Source organism: Nothobranchius furzeri, chromosome 2 (genome assembly GCF_043380555.1).
Source record: "Nothobranchius furzeri strain GRZ-AD chromosome 2, NfurGRZ-RIMD1, whole genome shotgun sequence".
Lineage (NCBI taxonomy): Eukaryota > Metazoa > Chordata > Actinopteri > Cyprinodontiformes > Nothobranchiidae > Nothobranchius > Nothobranchius furzeri.
The window spans coordinates 87,012,976-87,027,879 of NC_091742.1; the positions used below are offsets into that span (position 1 = coordinate 87,012,976).

The window sequence follows — 14,904 nt, forward strand, 5'->3', positions numbered from 1 at the left end:
ACATCATTAAAAAGTACTAATACTTACTACTTATCTATTTTCCAGCAAATATGACAACGGAGTAGCATTTCCTTTTTGTGTTGTGCGCATGCGCGCACATGCTCAGGAACAACGGGTAGGACAGTTTACGGGGTAGAAGAAATTTCCAAAACACCGGGACTAATTTTCAGTTTTTCGGGAAAAGGGCGGGAAGTTTTGAAATATCCTTTCCTCAAAAGACATTTTGAGAACGGGTCGACAGAACTCTGATATAAAGACTAGAGCCACACGGCTCAGTCGCCAGACAGGTACACCGCTAACGGCTGATGTTAGTGTAGTTTTAGCCTGCTGCAGGTAACGAGTTGCATGGCTGGTGGAAATAGAAAAAAACTAGCATCCCGAACGATAACAAATGAGACGGAGGGCACAGCAAACGACGTTGTTGAAAATAAGGGACCAAACTGTTCAGTTGTGTGGGCGTAGTTTGGCTAGTAGCTCGTAGCTGCGCCACTAATATTATGAGCGCAGGTTCTGAAAAAGTCATGAGAAACCACCGATCTGTTTGCGCTCATGAGCTAGCTCGGCTGGCTGGAGCAACAGGATGTAAAATGGCAATGCCACATGAGAACGAGTTTGAAGAGATTTACTGTAAGCATCATGAGGTAACACTTATTTCACTCCTCGACTCGATGTGGTCAACTCTCCAGAACCAGAAGTGAAAGTCAAGGTCTCAGCAGACGACACTAATCGATCCCTGCACAATAGATTGCTACATCCACTACAGAGGAAATACGTTGTTGTTTTGATGTTTTTCTTTTACAGCTGCTCAAAATGTCACTGATATGAAACATTGTTTATTTGTCCTGCATTTCTTTTTTTATTGCTTATTCTTAAGAAGCTATAAAACAACCAGAAACATGTAAGAATTCTTATTCTGATGCCTGTTTTATTGAGTTCTGATCTTCTGTGATGATTGAAGACTTTAGGTTAAAATACAGGTGCTGGCCAGTAAATTAGAATATCATCAAAAGGTTGAAAATATTTCAGTAATTCCATTCAAAACGTGAAACTTGTACATTATATTCATGCAATGCACACAGACCAATGTATTTCCGATGTTTATTACGTTTAATTTTGATATTTATAGGTGACAACCAATGAAAACATCAAATCTGGTATCTCAGAAAATTAGAATATTCTAAAGGCCAATGAAAAAATGTTTGTTTCTCTAATGTTGGCCAACTGAAAAGAATGAACATGAAAAGAATGTGCATGTATAGCACTCAATACTTAGTCGGGGCTCCTTTTGCCTCAATAACTGCAGTAATGCGGCGTGGCATGGACTCGATCAGTCTGTGGCACTGCTCAGGTGTTATGAGAGCCCAGGTTGCTCTGATAGTCGTCTTCAGCTCCTCTGCATTGTTGGGTCTAGCGTATTGCATCCTCCGCTTCACAATACCCCATAGATTTTCTATGGGGTTAAGGTCAGGCGAGTTTGCTGGCCAATCAAGGACAGGGATACCATGGTCCTTGAACCAGGTGCTGGTGGTTTTGGCACTGTGTGCAGGTGCCAAGTCCTGTTGAAAGGTGAAGTCTGCATCCCCATAAAGTTGGTCAGCAGCAGGAAGCATGAAGTGCTCTAAAACTTCCTGGTAGACGGCTGCATTGACCCTGGACCTCAGGAAACAGAGTGGGCCAACACCGGCAGATGACATGGCACCCCACACCATCACTGACGGTGGAAACTTTACACTGGACCTCATGCAACGTGGATTCTGTGCTTCTCCGCTCTTCCTCCAGACTCTGGGTCCTTGATTTCCAAAGGAAATGCAGAACTTGCTTTCATCAGAAAACATAACTTTGGACCACTCAGCATCAGTCCAGTCCTTTTTGTCCTTGGCCCAGGCGAGACGCTTCTTGCGCTGTTTCTTGTTCAAGAGTGGCTTGACACACGGAATGCGACACCTGAATCCCATGTCTTTCATGAGTCTCCTCGTGGTGGTTCTTGAAGCGCTGACTCCAGCTGCAGTCCACTCTTTGTGGATCTCCCCCACATTTTTGAATGGGTTTGTCGTCACAGTTCTCTGCAGGGTGCGGTTATCCCTAGAGCTTGTACACTTTTTTCTACCACATTTTTTCCGTCCCTTCGCCTGTCTGTTAATGTGCTTGGACACAGAGCTCTGCGAACAGCCAGCTTCTTTAGCAATCACCTTTTGTGTCTTGCCCTCCTTGTGCAAGGTGTCAATGATTGTCTTTTGGACAGCTGTTAAGTCAGAAGTCTTCCCCATGATTGTGGTGCCTTCAAAACAAGACTGAGGGACCTTTTAAAGGCCTTTGCAGGTGTTTTGAGTAAATCAGCTGATTAGAGTGGCAGCAGGTGTCTTCTATATTCAGCCTTTTCAGAATATTCTAATTTTTTGAGATACCAAATTTGGAGTTTTCATTAGTTGTCACTTATGAATATCAAATTTAAATGTAATGAACATTGGAAATACATTGGTCTGTGTGCATTGCATGAATATAATGTACAAGTTTCACGTTTTGAATGGAATTACTGAAATATTTTCAACCTTTTGATGATATTCTAATTTACTGGCCAGCACCTGTAAACCTCTTTAAGTAATCCAAAACAGTTATATAATGTTAAATGAGATGTTCAGATTTTGGAAATAAAACTTTAAAATAAAAATAACCTTCTAATATCTTCAAAAATCTGTTAAAAGTACAAGAGAACATAAAGGATTGGCAAAAAGTAGTTACTTGCTTTATATTGTGATATTAATATCGCCCAAAATGAAAATTAATATCGTTATAAGAGTTTTTTCCGTATCACCCCGGTCTACTTCACAGGTTTGAAACAATCATGTCTGCTGAACTTTTATTTTGCGTCCTACAACAAAAAATAAATAAAAATGCTGCACAGGGGGAAGCTCTTTAAAATGCTTCAACACTCAATCGGTTAGAGATGCAACAATACCACTTTTTTCCAAACTGATACGATACCGAAACTAGGATCTGAGTACTCGCCGATACCGATTACCAATACCGATACTTCTACCATACAAAAAAGGCAATGATTTGGAATACAGATTTTATTTTCTTCTCTGCTTTCAACAGGAAAAGACTGTGAGGTAGATAAAAAGTAAAATACATGAATAGAAATCATCACAAAACTAAAATATTAGGTGAACAGAAATGACAAGTTACAGTGAAGCCATTTTCAAGTAACTGCATTGGTATCGGTTCCTGGTATCGGCTAACTTTTACCGATACCGATACTTGCATTGGTATCGATACCGGTGCCGATACCGGCACCGGTATCGATATCGGTGCATCCCTACAGTCGGTCCCTAGCTTACAACCAGCAAACGGGTTGATATTCGTGCACCTGTTGTTTTCACTTGTGTTTTGTTCGTTAAAGAAAGGGAAACGTATTTAGAACGATGAAGAGATGTTCGTGGAAGACAATAGACACGTGGATGGATATTTCGGTGGAGAACTGTAAATGCAAAGTGATGTATGAATGAGTTGGGTGTGTTTAAAAACTGGTATAGAATGGAAGGATGGAAAAAAGTTTCTACTGAAAGATTAATAGACGAACACTTGTTTGACAAACAGATGAATAAATGAAATAAAGAACATAGAAGGGAAATAAGAACACGGTTATAAATTAATCAAAGTGAGAAAATGAGTGGCGACTGGGAGGCAGAAAGCTGGAGATGAATAGTAATAGATATCAGAGGAGAAAAGTGTCACCAGTTAATCAATACATTTTCCCTGTTTCCCTCCATTCCATGTTTAAAGGTGATTTTTCCCTCTCCTTTTATTATTCTCACTCCACTTCCCTTATCATTCAATACTTGTTATTGCTTACCTCACCCTACCTCTGGCTCTCTGTCTGCCTTTATTCTCCACCTCTCCCCTCTACGTTGAAAAGAAAGACAGAAAAGAGGGAGAAGGAAACACAGACACAATGAAGTCATTCGTCTGTCCAATCAAAGAGGCGGAAGCCCAGAGGAAAGTAAACATCCATCTCTCTCTCTCTCCCTCTCTCTCCCTTTCTCGTGAGTCCGTGAGCGTCCATGATTATGATGCCTCTCCGTGTAATTTTGTGTGTGGACGAACATATATCCCATTTCTCTGGTGTCTCTTTAAAAAGAATAGATTGTTCTGCGACAAACAAAGAGTAAAGACACACAGAGTGAGGATGTAAGTCGCTGACACGATTTATGACGGCTGAGAGATGTGGGGAGACAGAAAACAGAAAGGGGTGTGTGTGTGTGTGTGTGTGTGGAGAAGGAGTAACGATGGATGGGAAAAAGCAAATGTATAAATGTCCACCAGCCAGCAGCGCTGATAGAGACAAAGAAAGGGATGAATAGGGAAAGGTGGTGACAGAAGGAAGTGGTGAGAGGATGAATTACTGTAACAGTATATAAATAAACTGTGAAATTTGGTGTTTTAATACAATTTAATCAGTTATTTGTAAAGAAATATTGTTGCGGAAAAATTTTAACCACACTATTTCTCTATGGCCCTTAAAGAACCAGAAAACTGGAACGAGCAATTAGCTGCCTTGTTTGAGAGAGATGTTTTAAGCTAACATGTGCTAGTATTGCTAACATGACATTCCTAAGTCATGCTAATAGACCAAAGCTATGAATCATCAGCAAATAAACAAATATTGAATAGTTCTAGATAAAGGGATCAGGCTCAGAGTGTGTCGCATCTTAAACGGTCCAAGCGGAAACAGGGCACGCTTTGCAGAACTGTTCGAGCTGGGTGTCGAACCAGCAACTTTCTTGCTGCAAGACCGCAGCTCATAAACAAAATCACATTTGGAAAGTTTAGCTAGCCTCTTGTAGAATTACTTGACTTAATTCATTCCTAAATTTTCGTGGCAAAGCAAGGTTTGGCTTACCCATGAGGCACTAGCCTGAAAGTTTGGACATTGTTGGACATTTCTACTTCTGTTGTGTTTAAAATAGAAGAGTGTATAGAAGTGTAGCTGTCACAAGGTCAAGTCAAGTCAAGTTTATTTATAAAGCGCCAAATCACGACAAGAGTCGTCTCAAGGCACTTCACATAATAAAAATTCCAATTCAGGTCAGTTCATTAAGCCAATCAGAAATAATGTTTCCTATATAAGGAACCCAGCAAACTGCATCAAGTCAATGACTAGTGTCAGTGACTATACAGCAATCCTCATAAGGACACTGTTGTTTATGGGTCGATTCAATCTGTAATTGTTTCATCAGGTCTGAGCCTAAATCTCTCTGGCACTCGAGTAAAGACTTAAAGCCGTCTGAAAAAGAAACTTTAAAAGTTAATCACAAGTTCATGAAATGGCAAAACCTTTAATTAATTTTGCTAAATTATTTGGACAAAGGAACAAAACTAGGAGGCAGAATGAGCTAGAAACTAGATTTAAGCTGAAAAGAAAAATTTATCTTAATGTCCTGGGAGAACAAGAACTCAATAAACTAGGGGAAAAAAAACAAAAGACAGAAACGAACAAGGTGGTAAATGGATCAGCGCGCTGATGGAGAGATGAAAGAAATAAAGAAGATGAAAGATTTTAGCTAAAGAGGGTTGACCCCTCACTCTACCCCTCATATTGGCTGTTTGGGCTTTGATAAACTACACTGTGTGTGTGTGTGTGTGTGTGTGTGTGTGTGTGTGTGTGTGTGTGTGTGTGTGTGTGTGTGTGTGTGTGTGTGTGTGTGTGTGTGTGTGTGTGTGTGTGTGTGTGTGCACGCTTGTGCGCCTTTGGTGTGTGTGTGTATGTGACCTCTGGACGTTCGAAGCTAAATCAATCTGTCAAGCGCGTTAGCGAGTCCGTGCTTATTCACCGCCATGCCTGTTTGTGTGTGTGTGTGTGTGTATGTGTGTGCGCGCGCGCGCGACCCTGACCGACCATCAGAGCCAATGACGGAGTATTGATCAAGGCTCCGTCACCATAGAGACGGCCATTTGGGAGGAAAGGCAAGGGGGTGCTCGTGTCAAAGAGGGAAGACTTACTTCAAGGTGGCTCATCACAGTGTGTGTGTGTGTGTGTGTGTGTGTGTGTGTGTGTGTGTGTGTGTGTGTGTGTGTGTGTGTGTGTGTGTGTGTGAAATACCAGCTTCCTGTTGTATTTGTGCCGTGTTTTGGTTTTCCTGTCCAATTAAAACAGTCATTAAGGCACATAAATACATCAGAGGAAAACATTTTGAACTTTCAGTGTGTCTGATTTTTAATTACGATCACTAATTTATTACCTATTCAAACGATGAAACATAATTACTGTAAACAAACAAGCAGATTGTCCCAGATTGTCGTTTTTCTTTTCCTTTGCAATCATAGTCGGGTTTGAGAGAAAAGCTCCTGGACTGATTCTTTTCAAGCTTGTTTTTTGGCCCTCTTCAGGATTTTGGTTCGAACCCTTTTGACAGTCTTGCACTTGCAGATAATACTTGTTTGGGAACTAAAGCACAGCTAAAATAACTTTGTTGGGACAAAACGTCTTCAGATTAATTTTCCACATTTTCCAAGCATGTCTAACACAGATTATCATGCCCAGTCTGGCATTTGTCTGCCCTTCTGTAGATGTTTGACTTATTGTCTTACTTCTTCTGGGGGTACTGCACCGTAGGGCTGGGAGGAACGGCCTAACATTTATATATTAAGGCTTTTTGAGGAGTTCACCTCGATAACAGTAAATGGACGATAACTACACGTATGAGCAAAAACAAAAGTTGTCCACTAGATGGGGCTGTCACGTGTGTTACGTTGAGTCACGTTGTCATGTGACTCGAGGTGGTACAGCTCCTTAAATGGACGTGAATGTCGCCAACCTACACACTTTGAACTTCTTTTATCGTCAAATTTATTGACATGAGAAAAATGATATCTGTTAGTCATAAATTTAGATTACGATATTTTTTTTATTTATTGCCCAGCCATACTGTAAATTAATTTTTGTTCCACACCTGTTGAGTTGTTTGCACAAAAGCCTCTACTAAAGCTAGATGTGGCCAACCCATGTGAACTGTGCCCATTTCTGGCAAAGTGTTATTGGGAATGCTTGGATCACTAAATCCAAGAGGTATTGAGAGATTCCCTTTCACCCCACCCCAAAGGGTCCAGGCAGTTTCTAAAAGCACTATTGGGCCGTTCTCTGTGGAAGAGTCTGTTGAAACCTTGGTGGTTTTCCACTAGAGACAGCTTTTCAGATGGCCAGGGTTTACTTAACAGGCAGTCGGCTGCATCTTTCCGGCCCTTGAGCCACTTATAGTGAAACATTTTTAAGTAAACCCTTGTTGCCATTGCGAGTATCGTATGTGCAGCTCGTCAATGCACATTGATGAGCTGCAACCTGAAATACTATTCTCAACGTTCACTTTCAGAGCAGTGTGCTGCAAAGGTTCACACATTCAGTAGTAAGAGTTTAGCATGGCATGGAAATGCCAATATACCTACACCAAAACTGATGGACCACAGGCAAACCCCTAACCCATGGGCTCTTTCACCAGTGCCAGTGTGGCCTTTGAAGATTTGGTCAATGACCACTTAGACCAAGAGGACACGCAACAAATCACAGCAGAAAGAAATGTAGACGGTTCTAAAATGCATAGTGGGCGTGAGTCTCAGACATGTTGCCAATAACTCTTTAGTCCCCTGTCTTCGTGTGAAACAGGAAGTTATGTTTGGAGATCAGATGTTTGGCGTTTTCAATCAATCGTGTTTGACAAAATCTAGAATCAGATTGGCATCTGGAGAGTAAGAAAATATAGAAAACAAAGGAAATGCTGGTGAGAAGTAGTTTGCTACTTGACCTTCAATAAGTGTCAAAGTAGGCAAGTAAGAAGGTCAAAGGTCAATGTGACCTCAAAACAGAAGGTGTTTAGATGAAGAACAGTGTTCCAGTGGGCAAAAAAAGATTTGTCCCTTTAAGAGTTTGAATGCTGTCAAGGTTAGGGGTTACCGAATGAATGTAGGTCAAAAGACTGCGTGTGTGTGCGCGCGTGTGTGTGTGTGTGTGTGTGTGTGTGTGTGGTTGGACTTTTACATTCAGTGTGTAAGTGGAGATGCATGTAGTATGTGAGTGTACGTGCCTCTTTCTTTTTGTGTGTGTGACCTGTTCTTTGTTCCTGAGCTCGGTGCTGTAAGGAGAGTGGACCGTTGACGAGGATTAATGCCCAACATATGGCAACCCTACGGGATACACACACACACAAACACACACACACACTGCAGTCATTACTCTGAACAAAGAACTGTAAGGCTAATGAGAAGCCAATATCAAGTGTCCTTTGTGGACACACTACGCACACGGCAAGGATTCACGTGGATACACACCTTAAGGTTGCTTACACATGGATGGATGCAGTCGAATACACTCACACACACCAGTTACTGTAACATGTATCCACTGTTTGTGATCATCAGTCAAAAGAAAGCAGCAGCATTGACGGAAGGCTTAAAGGTTTGCATGCAAACACCTGTGTGTGTGTGTGCGTGTGTGTGTGTGTGTGTGTGTGTTGGAGGGAGGGAGAGAGGGAGGGAGAGGTGAAGTAGAGTTCAGAGTAAAAGTGAAGGTTCGTGTTTTCATTTCTTCATGCTCTTTTGGCTCTTTCTTTTTTTCTCACATTCAGATCACACCCAAAAACATTTGCAGTCATTTTCTCTTCACAACTTTTAATACACACACACACACACGCACACACTGCCCTTTCTCCCTCAGGGATCTGACCGATTTACTCAACTGTTCCTGAAGCGACCAACATCTCTTCCATTCTGTTCCAGAGCTGGAGCATGTAGCATCGCCCTCTCTACGTACTGTTGCTATCCTTTAGCCGTTTACTTAGCGTTAGCCACATTTTTGACTTAATCTGGTGCTGAGCCATTTTATGTTGTTGCTGTTGCTTTCATGAATTTCTTTCAACTTGTCCAAGTCTCAAAATATTTGGACACAAAACAATTCCAGCACTAATGTTTACTGCTCACTCAGGTGGTCATAAAATAACCAAATATCTGAAATTGTGAAATTAAATATTTACTTGATTCAGCTAAACATTATGCTGCCTAATGCATTGCTGCTAGCATGCTAGCTTATTAAGTTGCCCTATGTAAATTTGCTGACTTCAAAAACAGCAACCATTTGCAAAATGTTTTAAACGAAGCATCGATTTAAGTTCATAAAGTATAGTTTGAAATTATTATTTTAGTTAAACACTAACGTGGTGTCTTGCTTTAGAATCCTGAATGACTAGCTAAGCTAGCTCATTTCAGCTGGACTCCGTGTGGTGCTCATTCTTTCAGATGTAGCTAGCATTGATTAGAATTACGTAGTTCTTGAGATTGTTTTCAACTATATCAGGAAAAAAATCTAAAGAAAAGAAGTGTTGGTACCCAAACTCCTATCAAGAGCAAGTGGTTGCAGGCCGATATAATTAGTTGACCCTGAATGAATGAATGAATGAATGAATGAATGATCAATTTATTCAGTCAGTCATCTTAAGATAATGTACAATAACATGTCATACAAATAGATACAAATACCATTTCTCACTAACATATGCTTTCATTTGTATATGGTGTCTATTTGGTATCTCATGACTGAATAGGTTTAGGCAGAAGCAATAGCTTCTTCACCTGGTTTAAAGGTGTGAACACTCAAACCCCATTTTTTAATTCCTGATTATAATTGGTCACTATGAATTTGTCATGCAGGCTGAACATGATAACAGTCTCCTACACCTATCTCCTGCTTTAGCTTCTGATAGAAAATGGACTGTGAAACTCTAGGATTAAAAGAGCCTGACAGATCTACATCACACTTTCACTTAACATTCATGGACTCACTCATCTTGATGGGGAAGGTTGTTGTTGGGTTAGCGTCCAGGAAACAGCAGAGAACATCCCGACCAAAGACTTCATATATGTAGACACCCCGTGGCTCACGTTGCCTATTGGAGCCAGTGTAGCAGCAAGCCACCATCTTGGATGGGTCTGCATTTGCCCCCAGTGCATTTATTTATGCGAAGGAAGGTGCTCACTAAAATAAAAAACACATTTTATTATTTTATAGGGAGCCTAAGTCAATTCTGCACCATGGGTTCCGGAAGAACGAAAAAATGAATGCAAGTCAATGGGGCTGAAAATGCTTTTTATGTTCCATGGATTTCACAAATGATGTCCGTGAATTTTAAAGACACATTTTGATACCAAGAACGCGCTTATTTTCGAACAAGGGGAACGTTATTTTAGGTTTTGTGTGAAAATAAGTCCAGGACTACAAATGCGATTCACAAAAGTGGCGTCATCGAAGACAGACACAGAGAAAACTGAGGGAAAAGGGCGGTAAGTTGAGCAAACTTCCCACAGGAGGAAAGAACCACCATAAATCTGGTCATTTGGTAAACAGCAGCTACTTTGGGGAGTGGAGATTCTGTGTGCTGATTTCTAGTTTGTAGTCATACGAACATTTACAAGCTGATAAATTTCAAAGTACGTGACTGGGGTGGTCGAAACACCCATCAATAGTTTTCATTTAAATTGCAGTACAACATATGTGTGATCCAGGGTGTAAGGCAAAGCGGATTAGAAAATAGCGTTATTAGCCTCGTTGACTTGCATTCATTTTTTCGCTCCTCCGGGGACCCATGATGCAGAAGTGACTTAGGCTCCCTATTTCTATTAAGTAAAAATAAAAATTAAGTCCCAACAGAAAGGTTATTAAAGCTAGAAAGGCCGATAGTAAGTTTTCAATCGTGCGGGCTTAGTTGCTCACTCTGTGTTGACTCCAGTTGGAGTTGGAGAATGAGGAACCCATCCAATCTGGTGGCAACACTGTCACGCTCTCCAGCGCGCAATAGGGCTTCCTATACATGTCTACGGTCCCAACTACCAACTAGTAGAAGCTAACCGTTAGCATTATCAACTCCACCACACAGCAGAAGATCCTTCAGGCTTGTGTTATTTGTGGAGATTAAACATCCATGTTGCAAATCAGTAGTAGAGTCGCATTGCTCTTATCAAATCTGGGGCGAGATGTCCAAAAATCAGGAAATAAGACTCCAAAACCTGCCATCTGAAGCTCAGCTGTGTTGTGGGTCACTACTGGTTCCTGGACATGACTGTGAGTCCTGGAATGGCTTACCTGCAGATGTGCTGATTAAACGAATGAGCCACACTTATGTCTTCTGACTATTTTAGATAATAAGTGTTGCCTCGGTTCTGTCCAAGTGGACTCAGAGGCTGTTTTAGTCTGGTCTGGAGCATGAACACTTGACTGAGAGGATGACTTTTTTTTTTTTTTTTTTTTTTACATAAAGCAGCTAAAACCAGGTCACCTGCTTCATTGGTGGTCTTTGTTTTTGCCTGCCTGACAGCATATTTAGCTTTTGTAAATCTGAGTATAGTGCTTTTTTCATTTGATTCTTCTGGTCTTATTTTACCTACCGTGTATAGATTTAGAGTTTCATCTAATCATTTTTGTTCTCCTGCAGTGACACTGCGGCATTTGTCATATACAGGTTTTATTTTTTCTCTCTTTAGGTGTAAATGACTTTGGACGGCCATCTGTTACTGAGCCACCCTGCAGAGTTTTGGCCTGCATGCACACCTCCTGAGTGTGTGTGTGTGTGTGTGTGTGTGTGTGTGTGTGTGTGTGTGTGTGTGTGTGTGTGTGTGTGTGTGTGTGTGTGTGTGTGTGTGTGTGTGTGTGTGTGTGTGTGTTTGTGTGCCTCCCTTTATGTTAAACTGCATGTGTGCAGTTACTGTATTCCAGTGTTTGACTGTGGTTATTTATGCCTGCGTGCACACGCATAATAGGTTAGGTGTGTGTGTTTATACACATTGTGCATGTAGAACATGGATTCCTGTTGTATGTGAGGAAAACAGACGGCGTTTTGTACAAGTGTGAACAAATTTAGTCCTTGTAGGAGTTATTGTTGCCTAATGTGTCAGGAAGTTGTACTCACAAATCTTTAGAGTAAAGTATCAACACAATACAAGTTCTGCATTAATACTTTATATCAGTACTTTGGAGGGTTGTGTGCTTCATTTAGGTATTTACTAATTTTACTGCAATTACAAGAGATTATTTTGGTCATTTTTGGCTTCTGTGTAAATGGTTTAGATGGAGAGCCTCTCTAGAGAAGTTACCTTTGTTTGTCAAGACTGATAAGCTAACAGCTAGTCCGGAGTGTCACCATTTTTCTAAATGGTATTTTTAAATAATTATAGTTAAAATTAAGTCAGATAGACAAAAGTCAACACTTTCTAACCTCCTGAGTCTACATATGAGCACGTGTGGTTATGCTAATGAGGTCCTAGATCCCATAGAACTGGGGGAATGTAGAAACCGTCGCAGACTAGCTGTTAGCTTATCGATTCTGCCCACTTCTGTAAACTAAGGCTGATCAGGGAGCCATCTACAACAGATATTATGGTATTTTTTTATTATGTTTACCCAGATTTAATGCTTCAGTCAGCTAATTGTTTTTGTTAGAATAAACTTTTTCTTCTAGATTAAATTTATAGTTTAGTGGTTGTGTGTTTAAATCATCAGGTTTTAGTCAACTTCAAACTTTCGTAATAAAATAAGAATAAAACCTGTAAAATGAAACACGAGTGATGTTTGAACATGAGCATAATGATACTTTAACTGTAAAATATAAAACCTTTCACATCATGACTGTTGGCAGAATGCTTCAAACCGAAAATAAATGTTAAATCTGAAATGGTGTTTTCTTTTGGTCTGACTCCCAAACGGCCAATTAGACGTCCGCCTGTGACGAACACTGGCTGTTTATCCTCCGTTTGTGATCTGATTAAGTCTGAGTGACCCGCGGTGTCTGCTGGAGCGTCCAGCTGTTGGTGCCCACCACACCTGGAGCTGAGAAAGACCACAACACAGACTTTGTGTTGAGGAGACATAAACAGACATCTTTGTATGTGAGAATCTGAGCTTAAAAATGTCATTTTTAAAATGATTTTGATTTTTCTCTCCATTTCCAGCTCCCGTCCGGGCCGACCTCCCAAACGCTGCTCCGGGGCCGGGATCCAGGAAAGCCCCCGGCTGCTGCACCCGGGACTTCCCGGCCTGTTGTCCCCCAACCTGCTGTCCCACACTGGTGAGACACGCCTTCTAAACGTTAATGAAACAGATGCTGGTTCAAGCCGGCCACAGCTGCTCTTATTTCAAACTCAAACGGCCTAATTTAATAGTCTTGTGGGGTAATTTTTTATTGTTGCCACGGCGACAGATGTCTTTCTGAACTTGTGCCTAAATGTGATCAAAAAATGTAAAAATCATGCGAAAGCACATTTCTCTAATTTCCCTCTGGGATTAGTAAAGTATTTTTGAATTTGAATTGAATTATACATGTATGTTTGTTGTTTTGGTTTGCAATTTAATATAATTCATATCTGCGGCATCATTAAATAAGTGATTTTGGCTGCAATGTTATTTAAATATATACATACATTTATATATATGTACATACATTTATTTATAAACGATCAAATTGTACAAAATCTGAAACTGGCTGCTGAAATTAGATTTAAATAATGGAAAATAACGTATTTATGTATTCAACAGAAGAATGCAGTGAACATCACTTCAGATGATGTTAAATATTAGAAACTGCACAATAAAACCATTTTGGTAAAGGTGTGGAACACTAAAAACCTTTTTAAAGGATTATTTCTGATTGTCATCACTCACTCTGAGTGTTTCATGCAGGCTGAACAGGAAATAGTCTCCTACACCTATCTCCTGCATTAGCTTCTGATAGAAAATAGACGGTGAAACTCTAGGATTAGAAAATCCTGACAGATCTACGTCACGCTGTCACTTAACAATCGTGGGCTCACCATCTTGACTCACAACGGGGAAGGCTGTTGTTGGTTTAGCTTCTTGATTGGGTGAGGACAGCGCTATCGCGGTAGCAGTCCCAAAGCTCTGGAATGAGCTGCTTAAGGGCTTCTTCCTCCGTGGCGGTTTTTAAAACAAGGCTGAAAACCTGCCTTCATAACCTGGCTTTTTCCTCCCTTAGTTAGTCTTAACGTGTTTTTATTAGGGCTGGGACTTTAACGCGTTAATTACGATTAATTAATTAGAAAAAAATGACGCGTAAAAAAATTCACGCATTTAATCGCAGCTTGCAGCTTTCGAATACGGCGGAACCTTTGTCATTGCACGACTTCCTCGTAGACTGAATATCACTGACGCACACAACAATGCACAGTGCTAATGAATACTAAAACGGAATAAAAACAGAAAGAAGTTGCCTTGCTTGGACTGATGCAGGATTTAGGAAACACGTCCGCCTCTTTTCTTAACTTGGTAAAAAAAAAACTTCCAGACAACAACGGAGTCCGTGTCGCGGACATTTTTCAGAGATCGATACTGCTGCAGCTGCCCGGTGGCACCAGAAACTTTACAAAAGTTGCGGTAAGCTATATTTTTAACATTTACGGAACATCTGTGCAGCGCTGAAAGCACCAGACAGAATAATTCTGTGCCCTAACAGTAGTTTATGAAAGTAGTCAGACAAACGAGAGGCAACTGGCTGCCGCTGGGAGAACGCTCCGTGTTCTCACTACTATGTAAATAATCACAAACAACGTGTCTTAAAGTTGAAAACAGAAGTTTAAGTTGAAACAGAAACACTCTAAAACTTTTCTGATGATTTTCTAAACAATTCTGTCGGGGAATTCTATGTTTCTGAGACGAGTCACTGTCTAAACATCGCATGCATTACTATCATTAAGCAGCAAGGTGCGTTGAAGCTGTCATCAGCTAAGGGGCGGATGCTTACGTGCATCAGGGGCAGCGAGGAACGAGGAAGTTGTGATCAGGCTGGAGATCACACCAGATTCGCTGCTGCAGGTGTGAATCTGCGGGTCGGCAGCATCCCCTTCTTAACGTAACAT

At 40.8% G+C, this 14,904-nt stretch overlaps 1 protein-coding gene across 1 annotated transcript in view; it reads left to right on the forward strand.

Moving 5' to 3' along the window:
* dachb (dachshund b) overlaps positions 1-14,904 on the forward strand; it is a 125,930-nt gene that overhangs the window by 65,214 nt on the left and 45,812 nt on the right. The window contains exon 2 of the mRNA XM_015946041.3: positions 12,985-13,100. Within this exon, the coding sequence (XP_015801527.3) occupies positions 12,985-13,100 (116 nt within the window). The remainder of the gene's footprint in view (positions 1-12,984; positions 13,101-14,904) is intronic.